At 36.6% G+C, this 15740-nt stretch overlaps 3 protein-coding genes and 1 pseudogene across 4 annotated transcripts; 2 read left to right on the top strand and 2 right to left on the bottom strand.

Annotated features, from left to right (window-relative positions):
• Positions 1-146: 146 nt before the first annotated feature.
• On the bottom strand, positions 147-3611 carry LOC110409636 (Major facilitator superfamily protein). The gene is made up of 4 exons (XM_021419053.1): positions 3065-3611; positions 1253-1876; positions 929-1104; positions 147-757 (listed from the first exon to the last, which is right to left on the bottom strand). Exons 1-4 carry the CDS (start codon positions 3145-3147, stop codon positions 159-161), a joined length of 1482 nt encoding a protein of 493 aa, XP_021274728.1. The 5' UTR covers positions 3148-3611; the 3' UTR covers positions 147-158.
• Positions 3612-6504: 2893 nt separating this feature from the next.
• Positions 6505-9034, top strand: BEH2 (BES1/BZR1 homolog 2). 2 transcript variants are annotated; one of them, XR_002444554.2, is made up of 3 exons: positions 6505-7213; positions 7735-8552; positions 8661-9034. XR_002444554.2 is itself a non-coding variant. In XM_021418565.2 (2 exons), the coding sequence occupies exons 1-2, from the start codon at positions 6995-6997 to the stop codon at positions 8476-8478; spliced, it is 963 nt and encodes a 320-aa protein (XP_021274240.1). In that variant the 5' UTR covers positions 6513-6994; the 3' UTR covers positions 8479-9034. The 2 variants fall into 2 exon arrangements, 1 of the variants encoding a protein (XP_021274240.1); XM_021418565.2 differs by having other exon boundaries at positions 6513-7213; positions 7735-9034.
• A 3515-nt stretch (positions 9035-12549) lies between these two features.
• On the top strand, positions 12550-14645 carry LOC110409751 (anthocyanidin 3-O-glucosyltransferase 5-like). Its single transcript, XM_021419202.2, has one exon. The coding sequence runs from the start codon at positions 13125-13127 to the stop codon at positions 14544-14546; it is 1422 nt and encodes a 473-aa protein (XP_021274877.1). The 5' UTR covers positions 12550-13124; the 3' UTR covers positions 14547-14645.
• A 1051-nt stretch (positions 14646-15696) lies between these two features.
• LOC110410064 (anthocyanidin 3-O-glucosyltransferase 5-like) overlaps positions 15697-15740 on the bottom strand; it is a 1240-nt pseudogene continuing 1196 nt past the window's right edge.

Raw genomic sequence — 15740 nt, 5'->3', positions numbered from 1 at the left:
CTTAATGATTAGCAGAGCAATGACTTTCTTGACAAGCTGGTTGAGCACCATGGGCAAGAAACAATATCATACAGACCTGCTTCATTGTAAAATGAAATTCAGAATTCAATTTCTCATAAAGTAACATAAAGTATTCACGCTGTAAATGAAACTCAAACTTAAATCATCTCTTCCTCTTTCAAATTGGCTAATCTAACATTGTCACGGTCTCGCCTAAAAATTTTGTACAGAGGCGTGTAAAACAAAGAGCACAAACCGAAGGGAATTACCATCATCGCTAGAAGCCCTCTAGACAGCGCAAATGCCTCGCGCGGAGACCCATTGATCGGATCAATAGATTTCGAATCATAACCAAACATTTGCTCCGACAGGATACCCACCAAGGGAGCAGCAAATGAAGAAAACGATCCTTCGAATGCACGATCAAATGCATAGATCATGGTCCGATGTTTAGCAGGGACAACTTCGGCAAACATTGGACCATTTGCAGCCGTTGCATTCCAACTGATGGTTAAGCCCATCAGAAAGAGGGTGACAGCGAAGGTGTAATAGCTGCTTACTGATTGTGGGATCACTTTCAGAAGGAACCATGAGAATGGGATGCCCATGAAGGCGCTGAACTGCGCACACATGATACGGCCAGAATGAGGGTAGATTTGTGACATTCTATCTGCTATTAACCCGCCGAGAAAGGATCCCATTGCACATCCGATGGCAAAAAGACTTAGCAGTGCTGCTGTAGAATTATGATCAAAACCTGGGAAACAAGGAAAACAAAGACTCGAAGCAGTCACTCTTCTCCTTTGGTAATTGACATGGCAAATTATATAGCAGTCAACCATTTCCATTCTTATGTTTAAAGAAAATAAAGACGTCCACATTTCCATCTATCATTACAAGGTATATTGGAATTTGTATCCTTACTTACCAATTAGTTCAAACCACATGGTAAAGAATACCATGGCAGTCCATGGTAGTGAACCAACAATTCCCTGCAAGACGATTATCTGAAATGTTGGAACTTTTATAACAGCTTTTGTGGCCATCCAAGACTCAAACCAGACAGATGAAGCACCAGCATTCCCCTTCTCTATCAACTCATCCCTACAACAAAAAGCAACCGAGTCATCAACATGATATTTTGAACGGTAAAACTATTATTGAATCGGGAAGGTTACAATGAATGTATTTAAATGTGGTAAGAAACTGAAATAGAAATGAAACCACAAAACTTTGAACAAGCAATCAGTACCTATCAAAATTATTACCAGCATCATGATTGACACCAACTGTTTTCCTTGGATCAACGACAAATAGGAACACAAGGAACCCAATCAATGAACTTAAAGTTGCCATCAGAATGAAGGCACAACGCCATCCAGGCATACCCCAGAACTGCTGACCGGCCATTATCGTTGCAACAACACCACCCCCGATACCACCCAAGGTACCAACAAAGCTTAGCAACCCAAATCCAGCCCCTCTCACACCATCCATGTAACTATCAGCAATGAAAGACTGAAGTGCTGGTATTACAATTGCCAGTCCAAAGCCATTAACAGCTCTCCAGAGTGCAACCTGCAGAAATTGCTGGCTTGCACCCACTGCAGCAGTTGATAATGCCCAGCACAAAGTGCCTATTGCAAGAACTGTAGGGCGGTCATAGTTAATTACAAGTACACCTGCCAAGGGAGATGCCAATCCCTGCACAAAATTCCTTATGAAGGTGAGATACCCAAGATCAGATGGCCCAGCATTGAAAGCTTCACTAACTTCTTTGTATACAGATGGAAGGAGATTTTCATCAGCACGCTCCATAATGGCAGCCAAGTTGATGAGGAGGAGAGAAAGAGAAACACCGACAACCCTTCTTGCTCTGTGAAATAGTATCATCAATAGAAACTTAAGCATTTCTAACAAGGTAAACACATAGAAAAGGAGAAAGCATTGCTTATAGTTTACATTTGCACACATGTATGTTACAACAGGCACAAAATAGATAAAGTAACATCTCTAAGGATTGAAAGTCTGTAATACTATGACCATATGACACTCCAAAGCACTCTCAACATTTTAGCTAACTCAGATATTGTCCCTCCAATAATTACATACATATCTCAAGTTAATTATAATAGCTATGGAAATACCAAGAATTATGTGTGTAGCACCAGTAAACTTCCCATTCGGGCACCTTCTACAAATACCAACACTTGAAGATGCATTCGTTGGCACCTAGTGGAAATGTAGGAAAATTATGCTGGCCTCCATAGAAAATTCAAAAGGAGGAAGTCATGGCCTTCATTGGCTAGATTCCCTAAACAAGGAAATAGCTCCCTAAGAAGAAATATATTATCCTTTGACAAGGATACCTCAAAATAGGAGGCAAGGCATTCTATTCAAATAAATTCCTTCATCTAAGTTCGCAGACAGGAAATTCTGGTCCATTAAGAGTCTCAGACCAAAATCAAAATCAAAATCAGTAAGACAACAGCCGAGACTTAATGTTGCACGAATCCAGCAGAGAATTATAATTATCCAAGTCCACCTATTTGAAAGTACTTAAGGAGCAGCAATGTAAGTGATGTCTCAAACATAGCCTAGACATAAACATCAAATTGGGAACCACATAGCAATTACCACGGAAACCAATAGACCCATAACAAAACCACAATCAGATAATGACATCATTCTTTGGCTCAGTAGTTTTCTGCGAAAGCTGAAATTGCTTTTTCGCAGTCTGTTATTCGCAGACATCAATTCTGAATGATGATAGAGCATAACTTATAAAAGCAACTAAAAATAGTAACAAATTTCTGGTAAAAATCAATTTCCCATAGGGGAAATATTGATGTCAAGACCTATATCCCACACGCAAAAGAAGAGGCAAAAAAAGAAACTTCTGAAGCATGGACTGTTACTTCATTTGCTTTTACTGTACTTTATTTTGGATAATAACAACAGAAAAATTAGTACCCACATCCATAATCAACAAACAATCAAATAATAAGCGTTTCGGTAATCAGAAAACGGAAAACACAAAACAAAGATTTGAATGGAAACTCACTTCATGGCTTGAAGATTTTTCTGAAACAAAGGCTTCGGTCGGAGGGCAGCAGAAAATCTTGAATGGCTTCGATTTGAGCCCATAAAACAATGAAGACAACCCGCTAAAATCCTGGAAAACTGTGTTTCCAGCTTCTATGGCGGATCTGGACCACCACCCACTTGCCTCGTTGAAACAAAAAGGCCATTCAGGGACTCGTCAGGAATTACCCCAAAAGAGAATATTCAAATCAAGCAAGATATTTATTTTAATTAATTAATGACAATCATAACGTTGAATATACTAAAATCAACAGATAAGTCAAAGAACCCAAACTCTTTAAAATACTTTGATTGGAACAAACAAGGAAGTTAAAGTTGGTTAGTCAGCCAGAATAGCAAGAGGTTGCTTTCGACAATGTTGCACGCTACGCAGCATCGTGGCTTCATGTCAATGGCTAGTTTCATGGGATCTAAGCCAAGGCTTGGTTTGTGGAGTTGGTGTCAGAGTTTTGAAGTCTAAAATTCCAGGATACGTGGGTACCCTGTTTCCGAGGGTGTGTTTTTCCTGTCTTTTGACCTTCCTTATAACGTGTCCGAAAAATTTGCTCTCCGTGAATAAATATTTTTTTTTTAATTTTGGACGTTCTTTATTAATTAAAATAAATGGAGAGAATGCCAAATATTCCTAGTCATATTTATGACGTATTAACAGTTAGAAACTTTTGTTATTAATCACTCCAACAAATTGTAAGTAAAAAAAAAAAAGAAAACTTCAACAATTAGATAAATACTTTGTTATTTAAAAAAAAAAACACTTTGTTCTCGAGATAGGGATATTTGAAATCGTTCAATTGTCACTACTTCAATACTTCAAAATCGAGATTTTTTTATTGAAAATTATATTTTTGTTTATGATAATCATTTTTCAAGGATATGTTGTACTCAAACTTATAGAATCTTTTCTTTTCGATAATGTCATTCTCTTTTGATAGGCTTTGGATTGGTGGAGAATGGAGATTAATCCTCTATATGATTGGATAAAATGGGACCCCGTGGTAATCGAGTGTTAGAGGGCATACATGGTACATTTTTAACCCAATGGGCTGACCCTTTTGATGCCAAACATAAGAAGTTGGGCTACTTTCTGCCCTTTCATCATAGTCCAAATGTCACCCAAACCCCTTAACCCTTTGCCACAAATAGATGGGCCTATTTCTCCAAGCTAATTTTAGTTGGGCCTTCGAGTGAGTTTATTTCATCCTTACGGCGCAACCCCATTCACACGTGCATTGCATCACGATGAACAAAATAGTGAGTAAAGATCAGAAAGATTATGCTTGACGAAGAAATAGAAATAGTTTAATTAAAATAGATATTTTAAAATAATATTGGATATTATTATATGCGATGATGCTAATGTATTCGAGAAATTTGATTAGATTAGTCCTAATTTTCCTTTAAGACGACTCCATGATCACTTGATTATCAATTAAAAATAGTGTAAAGCACCGTGATTCAAACGTCAGCCTCGTAGAAGCTGGAGTTGGCGTACATCTTCCCCACGTGAGCTGAAGCGCTATAGATCCAAAAGTCTTTCGTAGGGCCACTTTGAATTTATGTAGTGGGGATGTCTCCCTTGGCTACTTCATGGATTGATTATTAATCACAAGACCAACCCATTGTCTAACACTGCTACTTTTACAAACTCTAAACATTACTATATTCATCAAACATTTCATGATCTAATTCGCATTGAAGAAGAAACACGTAAAGCTAAAGCAACTGCCATTGCTATTCGGCCACTAATGAAGTAATGATATTATATCAATAATAAATGATTTTGATTAATTCTTTTGCAATGAGATAAATACGAATGGTTGGTGGTTTGAAAGAAGGCTAGAAGGGATAGTTAAGCAGGGTTAATAGAAAAACGGGGGGAGCCGTGGGGGGCCTAAAATCAAGAGCTAAGAAAATGCTTTTGGAGCAATGAACCCCCACGTGCTCTCTCCTGCCAATGAAGACCCGGTGAGAGAGAGCTTTGAGCAGCCAGCCACTTCTCTCGGAACAACAAGACAAAAAAGCCGAGGTGGTCCCGAGCGAAAAGACCCGCCAGAGGCACGCCTCTCTCCCCCCGCACGTGGGGCAAGTCTCGTTGATTTCATGGTGTTGCCAGCTATAGCCCTCTCTTGTCGTTCCTCTCCCCTTTAAGCTTAGCTGGAACCGCACGTGCCCTAAGCCACGAATTTCACTACTTCCCACACACCCGCCCCCCACCCCCGGCAAAAAAGAAAAAAGCCCAATCTTCATTAAGCATTTGCAAATAAATACCGATTTTATTTTATTAGTCACGGAGTCGTTGGCTACGGGCTGAGCGAAGCCGTGGGTCCGATTCCTACAAATAAATTAAAAAAAGGGCGAAAAACATGGGACCACTTTCACGCGTTCCAAGCAATAGTTGGACACGTCGAAGAGAGGTCGGTCCCCACCGGGGGGATAGGGTCGTTTACTACTTTTATTTATTAAATGAATAAATAAAATAAATATACAGATTTCTGTGTCGCACGTGTGGAGCCGACCGACCCCGCTAAAAGTTATTGTCCAAAGGGGGTCCCACTCGTCTGAGATCTCTGTTTGTCCACATCTGTACCGTTCAATCTGATCAACACGTCAGTAGCCAGCTACCTCAATTACCGGAGAGATGGCATCTTCCCTTTTCTAATCATCTCTCTTGGGCAATTTTTTAATACAGGCAGTTACATCTTTCAAAATCTCTGATTGCTTTATCACCGTTAAATTATTAGATCCCAACCCCTTTTTTTATTTATTTTGAATATAAACATTAATTTGTGTGAATAGAAATACAGAGAAAATCAAGAAAAAGGGTGGAAGATGAAGAGAAAAGTTGGGGGGGTGGGGGGGGGTTGTAATTGCAACAACATTATCCTTGTCAATAATGGAGGCTACCCATTTCTCTGGCCCCAGCATGGGAAACATTGCTGTGTCTGCCATATTACCAAGTCTAATACAACCAAAATTCATTCATGGAAAGTTTGTGAGAAACCAAGCTTTTGACTGGTCTTTTTTTTTTTTGTAAGCCTTTGTGGCTATCATTTTAGCTCCAACAACCTCTAAAAGTATTATCCATTTCTTGGTACAAACCCTTTTTCCATTTGATTATGTGATTAACAAAGAACACAAATAAAAAAACACAGTGATTCTTACCAAGCTAAGGTTAAAAAAGAAAGAGAATGCAACTTCCAAATGGTCAGTCCTTTGAAAACTTTTTTCAGGAATAACTGACAGATGACAATCATTTCTGAAAGCAGGGGGTGAGGTCATAGATTCACCAAATTCTGGCGCTTTCCTCTTTCCCCCAACCAAAATTTGAAGAGAAAAATCCTTATAAAAGCAGCCCTCCATGTGGCATGCAAGGGAAGCAGTTTCAAGTTTTTCTCAACTGAGTTCAGCTTTGATTAGGCTAATAATTAATTTACTAATACGCAAAACATGCTACCCTATAGTCTTAGGCTCAAGCCCCCATTGCCATGCTCAAAACACAGAATACAATAATTTACCTCTTTTTTTAAGATTTAAAAAAGATTGGTTTTATTATCACTTTTTCTGACCATAAGGGTACTTCATCCATATAAGTGTGAAAACAGAAAAGAAAGGTAGACGGAGAGAGGGAGAGAGAATCTAAGGAAGCAGCAGTGCAAAAGCGTTTTCTCTCCTCTAGAACAAATAAAACTTTCAACGATAAAGAAAGCAATATCCTCGTGAAAGGGAGAGAGGGACTTGTCCCCTGCGTGTCTCTCTGTGGACTTTGCCCATTTCTCTCCTTAATGCAAAGCTCTCTTCGGCTTCATCTTCTTCTTCAAGAGAATACAGGTTGAAACAAAAAAAAAAGGGCAAAGGTCGGTTCGCTGCAAGAGAGAGAAGGAAAAAAAATATGACTGGGGCATCCGGGAGATTACCGACATGGAAAGAAAGGGAGAATAACAAGAGAAGAGAGAGGAGAAGAAGAGCTATAGCTGCAAAGATATACTCCGGGCTACGAGCTCAAGGCAACTACAAGCTTCCTAAACATTGTGACAACAACGAGGTCCTGAAAGCCCTTTGTGCTGAAGCTGGTTGGATCGTTGAAGAAGATGGTACCACTTATCGCAAGGTTTGCTTTTTTTTGTTTCCTTTTAGATTTCTGGGTTTTTTTCATTTCACACTTGTAGATCTACATGCATGCATTGGTTTTTTTGTCAAATTTTTTTTTTGATAGTTGTTCTGAAACGGGTTTCTACTGATCTGTTATTGTGTTTAACTTGTTTTGATCCGTATACTTTTGATGTATTTATCGATTGAATTTGTTGGAATTCTGGTTCTTTTATACCTCTTGCTTGATCTGCGAAACCTTTATTTACTTCGTAACTCTTTTGATTTTTTTTTTTGTACTTAAACCAAATTACATGAAAGTATTGTACTTTTTCTCTAATCTTGTTATAATACTCCTTTGTTCTAAGACCCTGATCAAGATTTTCCTTGTATTATTGATAGAAATAGATCTTGGTAAAGTAATAGTACTAACAAAAATGATTACTGATCTTTGGATTCTTTTAACTAGTGTTTGTTGCTTTGTTAATATAATTGGATTATATTTTTCGTAATTCCTTTTTGTAATGGCTTTGATTGATTCAGGGATGCAAGCCACCTCCGTCTGAACTTGCAGGGGCCTCAACAAACATCAGTGCATGTTCATCTATTCAACCAAGTCCACAGTCCTCATCTTTCCCAAGTCCTGTACCTTCCTACCATGCCAGCCCCTCCTCCTCCTTATGCCCGAGCCCAACTCGGTTCGATGCAAATCCCTCAACCTACCTTCTTCCATTCCTCCGCAACATTGCAGCTATCCCTAACAATCTCCCTCCTCTTAGAATATCCAATAGTGCTCCTGTAACACCACCACTTTCCTCCCCAACTTCTAGAGGATCTAAGCCCAAAGCTGACTGGGAGTCCCTTTCTAATGGCTCCCTAAATTCATGTCGCCACCCTCTTTTCGCTACCTCAGCCCCTTCTAGCCCCACAAGGCGGCATCACAAGACACCAGCAACAATTCCAGAATGTGATGAGTCTGATGCCTCAACTGTGGATTCTGGCCGCTGGGTGAGTTTCCAGACAGTGGCATCCACAGCAGCTGCAGCAGTAGCATCTCCTCCTTCACCTACTTTTAACCTTGTGAAAAGGGTGGTTCAACAGAATCCTTTCCGGGATGGTGTCACAGGGCATGGTGGGGTGACCTGGGGGACAGTAACAGAGATTGGGAGAGGGTCAGAGTTTGCATTTGAGAATGGTAGAGTAAAACCTTGGGAGGGTGAGAGAATACATGAGATTGGGGTTGATGATCTGGAACTTACACTGGGGACTAGCAAGACCTGTGCATAAGCTTCCGTTAAGAAATTAACCTTTCCTCAAGAACATGGGTTCTTTGTGCATTCTCAATATTGCTCGGTTTCTTAGTGAGTTGTTTTGTGTGCCATATTTGAAGCCTCCATTGAGTTTTTGTATTGCTCAGAAGATCATCATTCCATTACTTACAGTGACCTATCTCTTTCACATTTGTACAGTTTTGAGCTCAGGGAGACTTTTACAAGGTCTAAAAAAAGTTTAAGCCTATTGCATTTGATTCCAGGCTGCGCTACTGGAGGACACTACGGGATAGTTCAATCTTCAAGTGGCATGAAAGAAAGACTGAACCGAGTTTAGGGGTTTATATAAAAATATGTTCCCCCTCCAATGATTATGTTCACGACTTTCTTATAATTTCTTCATTTATCATGTGATGATAGGATTCTATTTCTCAGATAGAGAGATTGTGTTCATTTTCTAGTTTGTAAATCAAGGATTTATCTATCCTTTGAAGAAAAACACAAACTCAGAATTTGTAAGGCTAGTTAGTACTATGTTTTCTCACTACTACTAGATAAATCTTCTTTGGCAATTGATCCTTTGGTTCTTCTTTTTCTCCATTGAATTTAGTATAAGATTAGCATAAGCTCTGATATGACAAGTGAACTGAAACAAAAGTGATTATCTGTGGGGGATTGATTGGGGTAGGCCCATTCTCTGTTGTCTAAAACATTTGGCTTCTAGCTCTAAGCCAAATGTTTACTGAAATTTGTGCACCGTTGTGGGGTTGCCAAGGTCAAACTTCAAAGAGCATCTTACAATGGAAAAACTCCAATGAGGGTCCCCATTCACGTGATGGTGTATTTTCATGTAGGCATGTGATCTATGTCACGCCTGATGTTGTAATGTACCAAAACAATTCAATAACTTCTTTTGTCAATTATTAAATAGTTTGGCTAAGACCAAAAATGGCCCTGGAGTTGTGGCCGCTGTCCCCGAATTTAATTCTTCCCTTTTTGTTTTTTGTGATTTATCTTAGCTAAGAGTGGCCAAACCAAACTAGAGAAGTTAATTAGATACATTTTGAGGAAAAAAGTTACAAAAATATGTTAATCGGCTAGGATGCTATCAATTCTTATCAACATGGTCCAGCCTGAAATCGGGTACTTTTTGGGTCCAACCAAACCTGTCCATTAGGGTTGTATTTCAAAGCCTGGTCTTCCTAGTCTTCGAGCCCTGGGCCAAGCCTGTCTCGGGCCAGGCTTGTCTCCTAGGTCTTGTAGGCAAAAGAGGGTGAGAGAAATTTGGCCCTCAGTTTTCTTTAATCTTTCATCAAATTGAACAAGCGATTGTCTTCATGGCATTGTTGTAAAACCAAGAAAGGAAAGTGTCAGGTTATACTAAATTCTAACAGAATTGAGGCTCTTCTTACGGCCTAAGGAAAAAGATGACAAACTTCCTTTTTCTTTCTTCCCGTTTAATGAAAATTTGGTTAAAGTACTAGTACTATCAACATACATTAAAAGTTATCTCCAAATAGGTTGATTGATTGACATCTGCATAGCCTAATTGTCTGACACATGATGGCTTGACTTGGGTTGAATTGTTCATGCAATATGCGTGGTATTTTGTTATTTGTTGAGGGTGTTTATTTGATTTTTTTATTAATAAGATTTTGGGTATTTTAAAAGATGTTAGATTGATTTTATCTGTTTGGGTTTACTTCAGCGTATTACTTAATAATATAGATTTTTAAATAATATATATATTTTTAATATTAATTTATTAATTTTAAAAACATATTTTTCAACGTATTACTTACTAATATAGATTTTATCTGTTTATGGTATTATTTTGTTTAGTTTTTCTTCAAGTTATAGAAATTGATTTTTGGGTTTCCCTCTTTCACTCTTTTTTTTGGTCTATTTTTGTTTTTTTAATATTTTTGGATTTATGGATTTTAGGTTGCATGTAATTGACTTTTGCTTTTGTTTCTCATTGTAATTTTTTTATTTGTTCCTTATTGATCATTGTATCTGATTTGTTTTATTTTGTTTAATTATCATTATTAATTTTGATGGCATTTTATTTGTGTTAATATTCAAGGTATCTTAAAAGGGAGATTATGGGGACCATGATTTGTTAAAAAGGGAAAGAAAAAAAGAAAAAGGAAAAGTTGAAGCATAATAGGCAGGTTTTTTTTATGAGTTTTGAGATTAAATTCTTCTTTAAGTTTTTCTCTCTTTTTAATTTTTGTTATTCTTTCTTAATGTTTTATTTATTTACTAATAATATTTATAATTTTTTCCCCTTTGTTCAGAAAATTGTCATACTGAGTATTAACTACCCATTGTTTTTTTTTTTATGCATAAATTTTTTCTATTTTTTAAGTTGATATCGTTTTTTGATTAATTTATTGGTATGCGATTAATTAGTGTTGTTTTATTTTTAGGATAACTTCCTATTATAATTGTTTCAGAGGTATTTTATATATTGATCTTATTTTATTTTTTAATTTCATGATTTTTTGTTTATTCAAGTTTTCATTATTTGGGTTTTTATTATTTTTATTCTTATAATATTATTCCTTCCATACAGAAATTAAAAGTCTTTCATCTAATTTTTAGATTCTTTCTTTGGTTTTTATCTTATATGATTAGGTGTATGGTTATACTTTTCTATTGATGATAATAATCAACTTGCACTTTTACTCAAGTTATATCAATTATTGACTTCTTTTACCTATTATTCATTTTATATATTTTTAATTATCTTTTGAGTAAGAATATGTTATTTACTAAAAATATATTTTTTAATTTACATGTTTGTCATTATTATTTTACTATATGTTTATCTTTCAACTCATTTGATTTTTTTTTGTAATTACTTTTTGAATATTTAAAAATTTAGTAGATAAGTGTATTTTTATAAAATGTAGTATTAGTTAGCCATTCCCTTTATAATTGTATATTATTGCAAACATATTGATAGAATATTATCCAATTACGAATTTAGTGAGTTTTGAAATTTGTTTAATATTTTTTTAGTTTTGTTATTCTTTTCATAAATGTTTAATTTTTTTATTGATTAAATTTACAATTTATCCTTTTTTAGAAATAAATGTCATATAATCAAATATGAACTACCTATGTGTTTTTTTTATGTATGAATTTTTTTGTTTTTTAAATTGATGTGGTTTTTGGATTAATTTTTAAGAATGCAATTGATTAGTATTATTTTAATTTTACAAGGTTTTTGTGGATTTCTTTTTCTAAAATTGTTTGCCCCTTTCTTCTTTAGTTTTCCCGCTTTAGTTTTCCTCTTCATTCCTTTATTCCTCATTGTCTTTGTTTTTCTTCTTCTGTTTCTTTTTATTTTCTCAACGTATTTATCTTTTGAACTAAATGTTTAATTTTTTTTGCTATATTTGTTACTTTTGTTTTCACTTTAAATTTTTTTTGCATGTAACAAATTAATATATATTTAATTTTTCAACCCACTTTGTTTTTAAGAAGAGAAATAGTATCATTTGTGAATTTTTATCTGCATTTTTACTATGGTAATAATCTCTAAGTTAACTTGACATATAACTATCAAAATATTTCTTGATTTGTGAATATTTATATTTACAAATTATAATGTAATTTCATGTTTGTAAATGATATATTAATTTATTATTTATTTTTAAACAATTTCTTTATTATTAATATAAATTAATTTTAAAATTTATTTACACATCAAACAATTGTATCTTGAACGCATAACATAGATTAGACTCTAATATTATACATTAATGAACTATGGTTGTGCTTGCGCAGAGGAGAAAGGAAATTTCCTTTTCGACTGGTAAAGAAAAATTGGAAATTGTGTTAATAATTCTTATTCCAATGCAATGTACTGTATCTTTCAGTGTTGCAGAGCGCTGAGTTGGGTATCCCAAGGGCATACTTGTCCCACACACGTCCCCCGCTTTCTATTAAAGTTGCATTTCTTTGTCTCTTTTGTCAATTAGGCCCCTAACCTATAGAGGAATTACAACATTGGAGTTGTAAATGCATGTAAACCCTTCATAAGAAGAGGACTAGAGATAATTATAAAAGTTTCAAAATTTAAGATGATAATTGCAACTTGAGACATAAGAAGGGAAAATTTTGCAATTTACCTCTCATATTGTTGCTGATATCTGATACTAATTTTTGAGTTGGATTTCTTGATTCAAGTGAACTAATATCTGAAGGAGTGAGGCGTCCAGAAAAGGTTTTGGCTGTAAGCAATAATTGCTGAGAAGAAAAATCAATTGTTCCACCAAACATTAAAAGGAGGTGCAAATCCTGAGAGCCTTGTCTGCTTTATCACAAAGAAAAGGGAAGCTTTAACAGTAGCTTTGTTTTGGTGATGATTTTTTGTGAGTCCTGTACCTGCTATCCAGCTTGATCACCATTAGTGAATGGTGAAAGCTAGCCCCAATGTCCTTGCCCTTATTCTGGAATCCCCACAAGCTTTCATAATTAGTGGTGCTCCTTTCCCTGACCCCTGGGCAGTTGCTATAGCTCTCTCTAGAAAAAAGTATCTTTCTTTCTGAGTAGAAACAATATACACCGATCATTAACCCAAAACCAAAGGGTAGTTGGTTGATGCATCTCAAGCAGAAAGCTATCCTCAAGTTTTAGATTTCTAAAACTATGGAACAATCAAACACGAAGCCTCATCTAGTATTACTGTCCGCCCCAGCTCATCTCATGCCCGTTATTGAGCTTGGCAAACGCCTTGTTTCTTGTCAGGACGTTAAAGTAACAATTTTTGTTGCTTCTTTTGTCCAATCAGCTGCAGCGGAATCGCGGATGGTCCGATCTGCGCTGACCACAAAACTCTTTGATGTCATCCACCTCCCACCAGCCGACGTTTCCAACCTTGTTGCCCCTGGCGATCAGGGGATTCCATCACTTTCTGCGGCTGTGCGTGTAGTCAGGCCAGCTTTTCAGGCTGCTATATCCGCTTTGGAGACTCCTCCAACTGCTCTCATCGTTCACGTTTTTGCAATAGAGTGTTTACGAATTGCGGATGAGCTTAAGATTCCAAAATATGTTTTTGTCTCCACAAATGCGTGGTTTCTTGCTCTGATCATGTACACTCCGGTCCTGGACAAGGAAGTGAAAGGAGAGTATGTTGATAAGAAAGAACCATTTGCTCTTCCAGGTTGCTCGCCGATTCGAGCAGAAGATTTGCCTGATCCGATGCTCTTCCGAACCAAAGCAAATTATCATGAATACCTGAAAATAGGTATGGAGATTCCAAAGGCTGATGGGATTTTGGTGAACACATGGGAAGAACTGCAGCCCAAAACACTAGCTTCTTTGAGAGATGGTAACCTCTTGGGTAGCGTTGCTAAGGCACCAGTATTCCCAATCGGCCCTATAAATTCAGAGGGTTCTGCAGCATTAAGAATCGAGTTATTTGACTGGCTGGACAAGCAACCGACTGACTCTGTACTTTACATATCTTTTGGAAGTATGGGAGGGCTCTCGCTTGAGCAAATGACGGAATTAGCTCGGGGTTTAGAGTTGAGCCAGCAAAGATTCATCTGGGTAGTGCGTCCACCGACCCAAAAATCAGGAGGCGGCTCGGGTCCGAAGGTTGGGAACGCTAGTGATGATATGTCAAGTTACTTGCCAGAAGGGTTCATTTCCAGGACCCGGGACCGGGGACAGGTTGTTCCACAATGGGCTCCGCAGGTGGAAATCTTGAGCCATCCATCATGCGGAGGGTTTTTTACACATTGTGGTTGGAATTCAGCCATAGAATGCATCACCAATGGATTACCGATGATCGCTTGGCCACTGTACGCTGAGCAGAGAATGAATGCTACGTTGCTGACAGAGGAGCTTGGCATAGCTGTTCGATCACAAACATTACCATCCACGGGTGTTGTGGGGAGGGACGAGATAGGGAAGATGGTGAGAAAAATATTTGTGGATGATGCAGGGCGTCAAATGAGGGCCAGAGTCAAGGAGATGAAACTTGGTGCGGAGACAGCTTGGAGTAAAAGCGGTTCCTCGTATAATGCACTAGCTGAAATGGTGAAACACTGCCAGAAATGCCTGTAGCTGAAACGGCGGTTCATGTAATAAATGATTCCTCCTGCTTCCATGCTTTTAGTTTAGTGTCTTATCAATAAAATTTAAACATGTTTTTCGTTGTGCCGATTAATTAGAGCCGACGGACCCATAACCAGCAGCAGATTGTCATCTTCTACAATTAACAGATCTTACTCCAATCGATCCTGATGTGGTCGAGCCGGAGCTGAAATATCTAAAGCCCAACCAAATGGGTTCATATATCGTCACAGGCACGGACATGCTTAGGAATGACAGGCCTGATTTGAGCCACAATTGGCTTTGGCAATGTGGGCAACTTGCCCACTAGTCCTTCAAAAGAGAAGAAGAGGAAGAATGGAAGATTGGGGTTTGTGAACATTTCATTCAACTAGTTTTGCACCTACTAATGTGGTGCTTTAAGCCTCAAATCAAATGATGGGCATGGTCGAAACAAAACAAAATAAAAAAATACCTCAATTCAAATGCTTTGTCAATTAGCCAAAAAAAATTTGAAATCATAGCCAAAGTGAGTCTTGTGTAGGTAGAGTTAGTTAACTTTTACTAGAATTCAAAGATAAATAGAAATAAAGATTAAAAAATTTTAAAATTAATATGTTGATTTATTTCATAATTAAAAGATTTATAATAAATAATAATTTTATACAATATGTAAATTGAAAATAAAAAAAATTTACGATAGTCTTTTAGTGAAGTTATTTTCAAATATTTTTTTTAATTCAAATTCATTCATTATTGACTTTTTACAATAATCTTTTTTTAAAAAAAGTGTTAGGATACATTATACCCTACCAGAATTGAAGCAAAGAACACAAACTTACTTTTTCTTTGCCCCATTTTAATGAAAATTTGGTTACTCAAAAGAAAAAAAAATACTTAAATATTTTTAAGTTTTGATCAAAATTATATGGAGGTTTATTAATTTTTAAAATAGACACTTCATCAAAAAAAATATTTTCGCTTGACACATAAATCTTGTTGTTAGTTAATTGTCAATATTTCTATTAGTTTGATGATAAGACGATTTGTTTAGAATAATTTTATCTTTTATTAATTTTAATAATTATCATTAAATAAATTATAATTTTTATTTTAAAAAAATTTTCAACCACTCGTGACTGATTGGTGCAAGGGGATGCCGTCAGCCGAACTAAGAGAAAGAAAATAATGGAAAAAGAGATATTT

This window comes from Theobroma umbraticum, unplaced genomic scaffold (genome assembly GCF_002168275.2).
Source record: "Theobroma umbraticum cultivar Fairchild unplaced genomic scaffold, ASM216827v3 scaffold_44.0, whole genome shotgun sequence".
In the NCBI taxonomy this organism is placed as follows: domain Eukaryota; kingdom Viridiplantae; phylum Streptophyta; class Magnoliopsida; order Malvales; family Malvaceae; genus Theobroma; species Theobroma umbraticum.
This window is presented reverse-complemented; position numbering and strand designations above follow the sequence as displayed.